Source organism: Abrus precatorius, unplaced genomic scaffold (assembly GCF_003935025.1).
Source record: "Abrus precatorius isolate BTA unplaced genomic scaffold, Abrus_2018 Scaffold7, whole genome shotgun sequence".
Taxonomy (NCBI): Eukaryota; Viridiplantae; Streptophyta; class Magnoliopsida; order Fabales; family Fabaceae; genus Abrus; species Abrus precatorius.
The window spans coordinates 8350767-8364828 of record NW_020874417.1 but is presented as its reverse complement, the minus strand read 5'-3'; the positions used below and the strand labels follow the sequence as shown (position 1 = coordinate 8364828).

General features: G+C 29.3%; 1 protein-coding gene across 1 annotated transcript; it reads right to left on the bottom strand.

The window, feature by feature from the left end:
* Nucleotides 1-1403: 1403 nt before the first annotated feature.
* Nucleotides 1404-8266, bottom strand: LOC113872327 (protein DETOXIFICATION 42-like). The gene is made up of 13 exons (XM_027509805.1): nt 7907-8266; nt 7543-7664; nt 6580-6801; nt 6232-6410; nt 5820-5955; nt 5173-5269; nt 4951-5051; nt 4017-4180; nt 3247-3318; nt 3045-3161; nt 2814-2909; nt 1901-2022; nt 1404-1547 (listed from the first exon to the last, which is right to left on the bottom strand). The coding sequence occupies exons 1-13, from the start codon at nt 7936-7938 to the stop codon at nt 1487-1489; spliced, it is 1521 nt and encodes a 506-aa protein (XP_027365606.1). The 5' UTR covers nt 7939-8266; the 3' UTR covers nt 1404-1486.
* Between the last annotated feature and the right edge of the window lie 5796 nt (nt 8267-14062).

The window sequence follows — 14062 nt, the reverse complement described above, 5'->3', positions numbered from 1 at the left end:
ATTATGAAGGGCCACGACTTCTATAAAATATTGGGCATCTGTAACAGAGAGTAACCTTCATAATGCACATAGATAACGAACGGCCTTTAGTTGGTGATATATCATGTTGGGTTGGATTTTCATATTGCAGTAACTACGTTGTGTCAGGCCTCGGTGACTAGTTCACCCCAATAAGATTCATGATAATTGAGCTTTGGTTAGATTGAATTGTATCATTGGCAAAACCACTACCATAAACTATGCACTTGCTTTGGATAGAGAGAAATGCAACAATTTGGGGAACTCGATGGAAAAGGGGGTTCTAGTTTGTGTTACAAGTGCCAAGAGGAGTCATATATACACGGGTGCAGCTGAATAAATTTCTGGATTGAAAAAAAAAATAAAAAAAAATAAAGAGATGAATTAACAGAAATTTATAGGATTAATTAAATTATTTTATGTAACAAATAATTTTATTTTAAGTAAATTAATAAAAATATGATATTGTATAGAAATTATATTAACTTTTTATTGATAAAATCTTATAGAATTTGCTTTCATGCAATAATATTGCTCTAACAGGTATACCACCGTTCATCATCTTTCTTTTTTTTTAACAAATTACACTCATGACAGTTAGGCCCCACAATTTGCTTTGATGTTTATTTTTTGAAAATAAAGGTACATTTACAAAATTTCTTTATTAAAGCTGAAAAATACTTAATTATTTTTTAAGAGGTTGTTTGAGAAGGAAATAAAAAAAAAGTAATTTTTTTATTTTAAAAATATTTAAAATTAATATTTGTTTTAAAATAAAAATATAAATTAATATATTAATATAAATTTAATATATTAATTATATATTTATCATCATTAATATTATATTTTTTATTTAAAATTAAAAAATATATCTTTCTCGCTTTCTTCTCTAAAAATCATCTTTCAAATATTTTCTAAAATTACTTTAAATGAAAATGTAAGACAATAAATTTTGAGAGAGGAAACACTATTTATAACTCTCTACCCATGCCATTATTTAGTAAAGTATACAAGGCACTCAAGATGCAAAATCGTTTGAATATTCATTCATTCTAAAGAATGATTTTATTATTTTATAACGATCCTAAGGTTCCCAAGATCACTTATGAAATCCCACACATGAGAGCAGCATTGTTTCGTATCGTAATCGATACAAGATGAAATATACTATGAGGATTAGCTCATCCATTGCAGCCTTTTAAATAGATGCTCAAGGTCTTTCAATTGAAAATAAAACATTAATGTTGAATAAAACAGCTGCAGATAAATTTTTTCTTTTTCCTAAAATTTCATCTCTAGCTAGATATTGTCTTTCACATACATATATATATATACATGTAGATTCATACGGAGTCAAAAAAATCATTTAAAATAAAAATAACCCTTTTAAAAGAGCAACCCATGATGGGAGTATTCTCTTCAATGTGGCGTGTGCTGTGCACCTGAGAATCAGAATAATAGCATGGAACTAGTGAAATCTAACATAGTTTTCCTTAAGGAAGCTCCAAGGCCCTGATCCAGTACCAATCCTGCAAATTAAAGATCTACATCTTTTAATCCTTTGTCATATACATGGTTCCATAATTTGCTACGATTACATTTTTAGTATAAAGTGTACAAGGATATAAATAAGAAATCAATAAATAGTAAGTTTTTTATAGAAATTGTAAAATTTAATGTAATGAATGCATTGGATCGTCTGATAACTTATATGTATGTTATTGTGTGCTCAGTTAAAACAAAAACACTTATTAATTTCCTTTTTATTTGAAATGAAATGTGGGTTGCATGAGAAGTGGAGGAGAAAATGTCTCCTATATTATTGCTTAACAACTGATATCTCAAAAGCAGGAAGTCATTTATGTGTAGCAAAAGAAGTTACCTCCAAAAGCCAGCAAAAATCCTTAGACTCATGTAAATCGACAACGCAATCCAGATACCAGTAAAGCCAAGGCTTGAGGACAACATATATAAGCTAAATATGCTCACCAATGCTACCATAATCTGGGAGTAATAGCAAGTACAAAAGCCATAAGAGAGAGAATATAAAAAGCAAGATTGTCAAGCTAGAGAATTTAAGTAAACTAATAGAACTTTATAAACTTGAGTTGTAGACTTAACTCGTAAGCTTGTAAGAGTTAAATTAATATTAACTTATTTAGAAAAACTATGACTTCAAACATGGGTTAAGAACTGATCACAATTCATAATAGGACACATAAACATTGAATCTAGATACTTTTACACACGAGTTATCATTTGATTTGGCCCCAAAACTATGGTCCATCTACAATGTTATTGATCAATTTCTATAACTGATATCAACAATGTTTTTTGCATCACAAGTCATGCAAAAACAAGATAATGGTAAGGATTTAATCATTATGCGTAAATGATTTGAGCCCTGGTAAAATATTGCATTTATGTTGGCATAAAAAACAATGCATGTCCAGCATAAAACACTGTATTTGCGTCAATTGGCAAAAATTACATATGACTATGCTAACACACTTCTTGACGTAAGAGTTTATGTAAGTTTCCACAAGTTTACCAAGTCTACCCCAGTTTATCTAGAGAAGAGTTTGATAACAAGATAACTCGATTTCTCTAACTAGAATTGTAAGCTTGTAAGAGTCTTATTCAAAACTTGACAACAATTATCATCATTAACAATATATGTTTTCCTTGTTTTCAAAGCCAAAGCAAAAAATAAAGCTGATCAACATTCATGATTCATGAACACCATCTCAGATACTTGCTTTGAGTCAACAGAAGAAAAAATTATCAAAAGTTACCATTGAGTAAGCGGAGTATATGAAATCAGAAGCTCCATAGTTGACTCCATCAAAAACAAATGCCAGAGCATTGATGGGTTGAGTGGCAGCAACATACTAGCAAAGTATTTATCCAAGTAAAAGAGAGGAAAAACATATCAGCTTTTATAATTTGAGGACCAATATATACCTAGGATGTAGAAAGGAGGAATAGCGAGTACTCTTATTTTATATCATAGGGATATTACTTACTGGAATGCCAACGCTGATAAGACGGAGAACATTGATGTCATTTGTAAATAACCTAGAAGCAAATGGTAGAAGACAAAAAAGAAGGATTGCAAGCACCAGCCCAAGAATCAAGCCAAGCTGCATGAACAAATTATGCAAAGACAGGTGAATTAAGACCATGAATAGCTAAATAAATAATATGAATGGTAAAACGTCAAAGTACCTGCAACACACGTGAGGCAGATGTGACAACCTTTTTGTAATCCCCTTTTGCAAATGCACTTGCAATAATAGCCTGAAAATAGTCTTTTGCTATGGTCAATGTTGCTCGAATGTATTAAAAGGAACATATTTTTGAGTAAATAGAATCGTCTTGAGTGAAGATGGATACATGAATGATAATAGACATCACAAACAAAGCATGAGAATGTATGCAATTAATTATGATTCTGAGGCAAATGCAACACTGAAGCATGTAGAAACAATCTAAATGCAATCACATAGGAAATTGCAACGAATGGTGTTGGCATGTAAGTTACTAATAAATCTGGAATGTGACTTAGTAGCCAAGTCTGTGCTGCTTCATTTCTCATGGTCCTTGGAGATGATATTCAGCCATAGATGTGCTGAATGTAGTTAGTTACTTTGCTAGTTACTTCTATAAATGCATATATTCATTTCCTTGGATGTTCACTTATATGTAGTCTTAAGCATTAGAGGTCATTTGAGTTTTAGATTTTAGTAAAATATTAGTGCTTAGAAGGTAAGCCTTGACCCAACAATAACATATCCTGTTCAAATTTTAGAAAAAGCCTCTATCTGCAAGGATAAGGCTACATACTTTCTTCCCTGCCAAACCTAACTAGGTGGGATCCTTATGCACTAGGTCCTCCATATATAATAAAATATTTGTGCATGAAAACAAATAGAAATTCTTCATCCCAACCATCTAGGTTGTAAAAGTTACATTTTCATAAAGAATCATTTTCTTACTTGTCCAGCCACAGCCAATCCATCAGCAAGCAAAGAAGTTGCCATCCAAATCTGTAAGCATATCTGAAATGCAGCCATTGTTGTTGATCCTTGCCTTGCTGCTAGGGATGCTGACAAGGTCACACAAAAAGTCACAGCTGTAACTTTAACCAATAGCAGAAAGCCTACAACCAAGGGAAGAAAACAAAGTTAGAAATTTGTTATTAAAAATGTATCAAACATATTTTATACAAGACTAAAAGAGAATGATCAAATTCAAGCAGTAGGAAAAAAAAAGGGTTCTGGAATCCCAGAAAACAATCTTCTTCCACTGAAATGTATGACAAAGCAAAGGAAACTGTTCAGATTCAGATCGAATAGCCCACAGGAATACTAAGTTATGCATTTATCTTGACAATTTACAATTAATTGTGTTAGGTGGTGATGCAAGATCCTATCTAGTTTTGCAAATTAGGACCACAGTGAGTTTTATGATCTCTTTTACTTTTTTTGAGGAAAGGAACATTCAATACCAGGATAGATCTTTGAACTTAACCAAAGTTTTTGTTTTGCACGTAATAAACATAAAACCAGAGAAACAGTTTTTCAGGGAAAAAAAATCAACACATTACAGACAACATTAATAAATGAGAACTGCCAAATCAGTTTCTGAAACAAGGAGTGGGCTTCTGGATCATCAATAACTCAAAAGAAATGCATAAATAACATCAGCTAGAAAATTGTGATCAGATAGACAGTTGTTCACGCAGGAATGGCAACTTCTGTCATTACTAGAATGTACAGTTCAGATAAGCAAGTAGTTTACTAGAGTCTTTGTAGGTCAAATTTTTAAAGCTTCTCTAAACAAAATAACATGTAGGTTCAGCTGCTAAATTGTGAAAAATTAGGAACCAGGAGATTCTAAAAAACAAAAGGCATAGATAAAAATTTTAACCATTTTTAAGAATCTTCCCAAATTGAAAGTCTCGAATACTTGGAGGCAGAAGATCAACTTGTTTCATTAAACTCCATAGTAGCATTACGGACATCACGTACCTGTTAAATCATGCCACATAAGTAAAATATGAAAAAAAAGTGTAACATGACTTCTCAATTGGAATATCAAGTCTGTGATGAGACATACGGAATCAAAAATGAAGACCAAAGGTGAACTTACTGGGAGATAATGTGGGCAATGGCTGCCCCACTGACTCCCAACCGCAGTATGAACATAAGTAATGGATCTAAAATGACATTTGTTACATCTCCCATTACTGCAATTAAACTTCACAAATTACTAAATAAGAATAGGGTCTCTAATTCATTTTATATTTAGAAGTATCATCTAGTTGATCTCCACTAATCCACTAGACTGTATTCAGATTTGATTCAAGTTTGAATTATAACAACAAATAGAATGTACAAAATGCTACAGAATCCCTTTCATTTTTAACTCAAAAGAATTGAAAAACAACTTTTCATGTCAGCCTTTTGTTTCTCCCTTTTTATCAATGTTGTTGGCTGCGGATGTGGACAAGGAATAATCTGATAACAATCATAGATTCTCCACTTACATTCTTTTATGTTGCAGTCCTAATCTTTAGAACATACTTAACTGGAAACAGAAATTTCTAAGCAATTTTTTATTCACAAACAGGACATTATATTTTGAATTTTGGATATTATATTAAAATCAATATACTGAAGGAAGCGATTTTATGTAAATGATAATCACATTGTTAACAACCATCTGACACTGATCTATTATCATTGTAATGAACTGGATAGAGATATCGGTTCAATAAAAAGAGAGGAATGATGTACATGTAGCATATAAAGGAGTTCTTGTATCTTTGATTCCACGGAAAACTCCTTGTATTGCCATAGAAATAATAACTGCTGGCGCACCAAATGACCTCAATGTCAAGTATTGTTGTGCTGGTTTTAACATAGGAGAATTCTGCATGAAAAATAACAGTGGCAGATATTTTACATAGAATAATAAGGAAGCTAACTTGAAGATGTCAAATAGCCAGAAATCAAAACTGAAAACGACTAATGTTCTTCTTGAAAGAATTATATAAATTATGAAATTAATTTGAAGGAGCATCAGATAGGTCAACCTTCAAACAATTATCAAATTAGGCCATGTGATGAGAAAGATGATTTTATCTCATACAGAAGTCAATATCCATTTCATTCAGAATTCTGAAAGGTTTTTAAAGAAAGAACTCACAGAATCAAGGCCCATGTAATTCAACATTGGTTTAGCTGTAAGAATGAGAAAAAGAGCTTGTAGTACCCCAAGCACACCCCCAATAACTATTGCTGATGAAGCTGAAGGAATATAGCTTTTCTCAGGGTGAAGTTTAGCTACTCTGTCAATATTTGTTGATGAAGAGCTGCATTCAGAATCTAAATAAAAATAAAATAAAATAAAATTAATGCTGACAGATTAATCCAGAAAAGTTCAAGTTGAAAGAAAAATGTGTTGATGATTATCTAATTATTTCACTCAATGGAATGATCCATACAATACAAGTTGAGAGCTTTTCAAGTTTTTCTCCCTATAAAAAAAAAATACCAGATTGCTCTATATGGTCTTCTAATTCCAACTTTACTTCCTCATTTACGAAAGAGGCCTTGATCAGCATTTCTTTTTCTGATGGTTTAGTTTGTACTATGTCAGCAGCATCTTCCTCAGCAACCAAAGAAGTTGTAACACTGACTAGTGGAATTATTGTAAGTTTTGAGACTTGATTGAAAATTGCAATTGAAACTCCAACCGCAGCAAGCTCCACAGGACCTACAAAATGATATTTTATAATATAATTTGATGCAGTAGAATCACAAAGCAGGTTGTAATACATGTAACGGACCTCATCTAGTAAGATAAGACTTTGTTGTTGTTATAGTACAATTACATGCAGTACAATCACAAGCTAACCACAGATAAATTGACAAAATTTTAAGAAATTCAACTTGTTACAGAAAACATAATAGATCTAACAGTCCATAAGAAATATTCAGCATTGTTCCATCCCTTCAACTATTTATAAATACTTTAAAGGACAGAAAGAGAAAGGACTTAAGACACAGACTCATTCAAGTGCATTATTACATATAAAACCATGTCTTCCATTACAATAAATACATAAATCATTCAATGTTTCAATTCTATAGAACCCTAGATCTCCAGGACAGGTCCTACATTCTAGATTTCAAGTCAAACTGTGGTGGAAGTTTTTACATTATGACCTTCACATAGTTGTAGCATTGTTTACCCAAACATCAAAATGCTAGTGTGTTCTCTTGTTTATCACCATTCACAATGCTGTTACCCAAAATGTCTTTTCATGAGCTCTGGTACCCAACCAATATCCCAGTGTAAGCTTAGAACTGAACTTAGACACAGCTTATGCATACGGAAAGAGACAATCACCAAAAACATAGCATTATTAAGAAACATAGTGAAAAGCTTTAAGATGAGTGAGTGTATCACTCTACCATTTTCTAGAGAAATGGAAAAGAAAAGTGTTAAACAAACCTATGTGACCAATGAATGCAGTATCAATTATAGAAGCAAAAGGATCTGCAGCCAAAGCCAGCGTAGTAGGGAGGGAAATGTGCAGTATTTCCAGGCCTAGTTCATCCTTTGTGAGAGCATTCCTGAAGCATTAGATAAAATGGTCCCTTCAATTTCTCTAAATTCAATATCTAACAAGATTAATAAAACTAGGAAAACTTCATCCAAATTGCATCAAAATCAGGAAACAACCCTGAGCTAAAGAAACATACTTCAATTGCATCTCGGCATCTCCATTGGAAAAACACCAACAACCCACAACAATAAAAATAAAAACAGAACAAAGTCTCAGCCAACAAAATATGGTGCAAATGACAAATTGTACCTTATGCCAGAAAACAACATCAAAAGGGGCATCTTGCTTGTGCTTGCTCAACACTTCAGCACATAAAGAGAAGAACTTCCTCTCTCTTAATGTAATTTGTCTACACAAATTTACCTCCTCTCTCCCCAGTATACAGTAGTTGATCAACCAACTTCAAGACCCTCAACTAACAGAAATCAAAATGCTTCAATGACCCTATAATTTTTCTTATAGGTAACCCAAATAATAAAGCAGCATCCTTTAAGCAAATGGGTAAATCATATGATATATCGTATTATATAATATAATATGAAAAAGGGAAATTAACTTAAAATGGTGAACAAATTGCATCTTTCTGACACCAGATACGTGCACACTGCAAAAACCTCCCTCGGTTATGAAAAACCCAGATTGTACAAGGTTTAATTAATATTATATTATTGAACTTTATATTATAATGTAAGGGAACCAATGAGTTGATACTTGACATTGACCGTGGTACATCATTGGTCACATGCAGTTAAAGTAGGCAAATACCAACAGATTCTAAACAGATATACTAGGTTTGGGATTTGAGAATATTATTAAAGCACAATGTTTAAGACTTAAGATTTTTTATTTTTTATTTTTCCTTTTCCTGTCTAGAATGTGGTAGTGTAATAAGATAATGAGGTTAAAATGAAACAATCACGTTCCTTTGAAATCCATTTCCCCTTTTTCGGGGAAGGGGATTCTCTCCATCGCAATTTTATATCAGAGGATGAATTGAGCTTATCTCATTAACTTATAATTTTAAAATACATAGTTATACTATTTTCATTGGATAAAGAAATATTTTCAGTTGTAATTTTATGCAGTGAAAATCACTACCCAGAATCTGCTACCCTTTTTTGAGTGGCAACAATGTTTTTTCTTGTGCTAATATTTTATAAGTTTTGAAAATATCAACTCTTAAGGTTAATTTTAGGTAATTAAAATTGATAAAATTTTATCAAAAAATAAATTATTTATATATCAAGAACATAAAAATAAAATAATTTTTTTATTTTTAATAAAAAATTAATATTTTTAAATATTTAAATCACACTAAAATAAATATTTATTTTACTAGTTTAAACGTTAATTTGACAAAAATAGATCTATTTGATGAAGATAACTTGTTTTATAAGTTTATATCATTTTAAGTTATTTACTAATATAGATCTTTATGCCCTTGAGGAGGATTCAACAAAATTATCCAATATAAATTTTTATAAAATAAAATTATTAAAAATATAAATAAATCCCTTTATATTATTTTGTTTTATTTAATAAAAAATAAAATGAGAATAAAATTAAAGAAAATATTATCCTAATTTTTAAGATGATAAATCATTTAAAATAAATTAAAATTCAAAAAGTGATAATCATTTAAAAATACATATAATTTAAAAATCATTTAAATTATATGTGATTCTCTTTAATATTTTTGAAGTCCCAATTCTAAAATACTTATAAAGCACTTTCTTTAGTTTTTGAAATGATATATTAAACAAAATATATCAACGTATTAATCTCTCACATTTAAATGTCCTGTATTTATTTATGTTTTTATGAATATCATCATTATAATATACTACCATATTTACATTAAATTTTTTTTATCAAAACTCAAAAGAATTGTAATTTGATACGAATGAGAATGAAAAGGAAGTTGGTTTATATAGCCAAAGATTCAAAAACTTTTAATGGCCATTTCTCAAGTAAAAAATGACAATGACAATTTTTGTCAAGGATGATTTTTGTCAATAAACAACGCTAATGGTAATTTTTTGTTGGCTATAAAAAAATTAAAATCTTAAAACACACTAATGATAATTTTTGAATCATAAAAACTAATTTTTAAGCTTAAAAGTCGTTAATAGTGATTTTTGAAATTTTAACTACTCCCAAGAATAAAATGCCAATATATTTTTATATAAATCTCATTTTTCTGTATTTCACTAAAAAAAATTATTTTTATATTTAACTATTGACATTATAATATTGTTATATTTTGCATAATTTTAGAATTTAATAATAATTCATTTTTAATATTTTAGTATAATTTGAATCCTATAATATTTTTTAATTCAATTAATATAACTAAATACAATTTTAAAATATTCTGTTATTTCTTATTGATATATCTAAGTATATAAAATACTTAATTTTTAATTTAATAATTAAAAAAAATATCCATCCAAAAGTATATGATAAGTTAATCTAATTTTAAAATATACTATATTCATTTTAACTAAGTTGAAAGAGTGGTGATTACAAAACATATTAAAAATTATTATTTTTATTATCAAATTCTTCAAAAATTTATAGATATCTAAAGCATATATATTAAAAAATATAATTTAAGGATAAGTTTCAAAAATCATCATCCCCTTTAGCTTTTTAAAATTCATCAAGCAAATAAGAAAATTTGTTTCTATTTTAACTCAAATTTGTAGCAATTTTTTAGATAGGTGTTTTTGTTTTATTTTTTTACTCCTTAAATTTGTTTATCAGTGCAATAATTAAATTATAAATTTAAATTTTCTAACTTGGAAAATTATGAATGTATAATTTAGGTACTCAAAACATGGTATTTTTCAAATTATAATAAATCACATAAGTGAACAATGTCAAACTATCTATATATATTCATTTTTAAAATTAAAACAAGTAAACTATTAATTTGGTCCTTATTGTTTCTAAAATTTACTAAAATAATCTCTAACAAAGTAAAATATCATTTTAAATCGTCAATCATTTTAGTTTATATATTTTTAAGAATTCATTATAATAGTCCATACTCTAAATAAAATATTATTTTAATATTCAACGCATGCATTTATCAATTATTTTATTTTTCAATATATATAATTATTAATCATTTATCTGTACCGTCACTAAGACATTAAGTGTTTTAACGAATAACACAACTTGACATGCATATTAAGTGTCATATAGATATGATATGTATATTAAGTGTCATATAGACATGATATGTAACATTTGATGTATGAAATATTTAATCAGTTAATTTAGTTTTAATAGAATTTAAAATTTAAAGATTGTTTAGAAACTAAACTAACGAATTTGGAAGAAAATAAATTTCAAAGCATATTACTCTATCATCATAACATGATTAACTAATACTTAACTTGTTAAGTCAACTTGAATGTTATAATAACTAATGTCAAAGTTAATAAAGATTAAAATGATTAATGATTATACGTTTTGAAAATTAAAATGATATTTTGTTTAGATTATGAACTATTTTTATGAATTATTGAAATTATAAAGACTAAAATGATGTGTTGGAGACTAAAATAATGTTTTAATTAGTTTAAGGACCATTTTAATAATTTTTAAAACTAATAGATGTTAAATTGATAGTTAACTCAAATTAATACTATCAATCAATAAAAGTTCAAACCAAGAAAAATTTAATATTTTCATGTGCAAACACATTGTCTAAGACCTCCCTAATCTATTCTCCTTCCATAAATGTTGTATTCATATTTGCATCCTCCTTACCACCTATAGTATGTACATAGTCTTTTGTGTGCCCTCAATTCCTGTCACCCCTTCTTTTCATAGGTGGTCTTTTTGCCCTTTATACCGCTTGACTTTCATCTACCTTTTCTATTTTTTCCTTTCTTTGTAGTTCCAACAAATAACTGGTTTAACATGTCAAAATCACCATTAGAAGCTAAATCCTTTTTCTCCCACTATCATCAAAGTGAATGTCAATTACACTATCTCGCCTACTTCAACTCCTCAATCCATATTGTCCATTATTTCAGGCTCATCATTAACCCTTTTATCAATCCCTGCCTCGCCACTTTCACTTTGCAAAGGTATTTGCTTATAATTAGTGCAAGAAATTCTTCCATTAAACTTGGTATACTAACATCGTGTTCCAAGTACATTTCCACTTCACACTTGTTCTGTATTATTTCGAAAGCATCCTGATCAATGATATTAAGTTTTAGCCCATTTTCAACAATAGATTCAACTATTTTTTGTACGGCAGCCATTTTGATTGAGCTTGTAAGTTGCAAAAAAACAAGAAAAATATATTAAAATAAATAAAATTTCTTTCATAAATTAAAATTAATTTATATTTATCTATTTTTAAAAGTTACTCTTAACCTTTTTACAACCCAAAAAAAATTATTTTAAATTTATTGGAAAAGTCCATTAATTTTTATATTATTTGTTTTTTGTACAAGAACTAGTTTACGAGCTCACCCAAAAGTAACAATTATTGCACCTTACTTAGAGTCTCACACAAATGACATGACGAATTGTTTGATAGTTTTGTTATTTAACTGATAATGTCATATTTTAATATTTATAAGTTTTTTTTTAAATATTTTTTTATTTTTAAGATTTTTTATTTGTAATGTGTAGTAATTTTATTTTCATGTGTTAGTCAAGGATGATTTCTCATTGTGTCACATTGACGTGCTGGTAGATAATACAACCTAACATTTTTTTTTCTATTTCATGAATAGTTACTTAGATACAATCAAATCAAAATGTCTGAAGAAAATATGAAGAAGATCATGTTCATTACACATTTGGGATACTTTTTGCTACAAGGTAATGTCATTTAGTTTGAAAAATGTTAGGACAACATGTCAAAGAACTATGGTGACTTACTTCACAATATGATGCATAAGAAGGTTGAAATGTTAATGATATGATTGTTGTAACACCCTTATTTTTATTCTCTTATTTTTGGGTAGAATAAGAGTTTTTGTGCAGGACTTCTCGCTCAAGCGAGGATATCAAAAAAATCATTGTTTGATTAGCTCGCTCAAGCGAGTTCACACGGGTTTGAATGGTATTTAAGGACTTCTGCGTTGAGAAATTTCATTTTTTTTCTTTAAAATCACTTCTCTTTCTCTGATCTTTCTGTTCTCTCCCTCTCCTAAACTAGAAAAAAACCTTCAATATCTCTGAATCTCTGTTTGATCGAAGCTCAAACGTCTGTCCCACTCAGATCTACGTAAGTTTCTGGAGCTTAACTCTTAACTCTAATTCCTATTTCTCTACTCTTTCTCCTTCTAATAGTAATCTATTCTATGAAGTTTTCTCAGTTGAGACATGGAGTTTCTTCTTAGAGCTCACGAAGGACCTAGTTCTTAGACCCATTTCCAGGTAAGGGGAGTATTCTCAAGCCTTAGTTTATTTTTATAAGTAGTAACTCCATGAGAATAAAGTAGCCTATTTTAGTAATAATCTATGAAAACATATGGTAAAAGGTGGACTTTGGTATAAAGAAAGGGTTTAGGTTTATTTGGAATCACTGGAATCAAATTCTTAGCAAAAGTCATGGGCTAGAACAACATTAAGAAGTGTTATAATTGAGTTACTCGAGATGTATATGAGTTAAGTGATAAGGGTAGAGAATACTGAACTTTAGGTTAGAAGACTCCATTGAGATTGAAGAAATATGACCTCTAGTAAATTATGTATATATATAAAACTTTACGATTTGGGTTGAGTCCGAAGGTGTCCGACCCTCAGTAAATTGTGTGCTAATGTATTACCGCCTTATAATTGTTTGCTGAAATAATAAAACATGATGATTGTGTTGAATTGTATTATGATGTGTTATTGTTGGAGGTTATGTACTGAAATGATAAAATATAATGATTAGATGAATTTAATGAAGTTTAGTCAGTACTGAAAAAAATAGATGTATTAATATGTGAATCAGAATTAGTTGGAATATGCTTTGATTAATCAAATGATAAGAAAGGGGATGGAAAAATATGAAGATGAATAGGGATGTATGAGTATGACTCTTGGAAAATTGTGTGATATGAAAAGTGATAATATGTGTAGAAGAAAGAAATAAGGATACTAGTACAGGTGTTAAAAATACACCGATTGATGCGATTATGATGTATGTGTTGTAATACATCGACGGGTGAAATTATAACACATAGGTTGTAATACATCAATTAGTGTAGTACATATGTATTAGAACAGTATAATGTGATGTGCCATGGTTAAAATATGGTATGGATAGTTCAGGGATACACTTGAGGTATAAGGTCTAGAGTTGATTGTGAAAATCTGGGAGAAATGAAAGTGATAAATGCAGTTCACTGATGTGTACACAATGTAAAAGTGAAAAGTATTTAT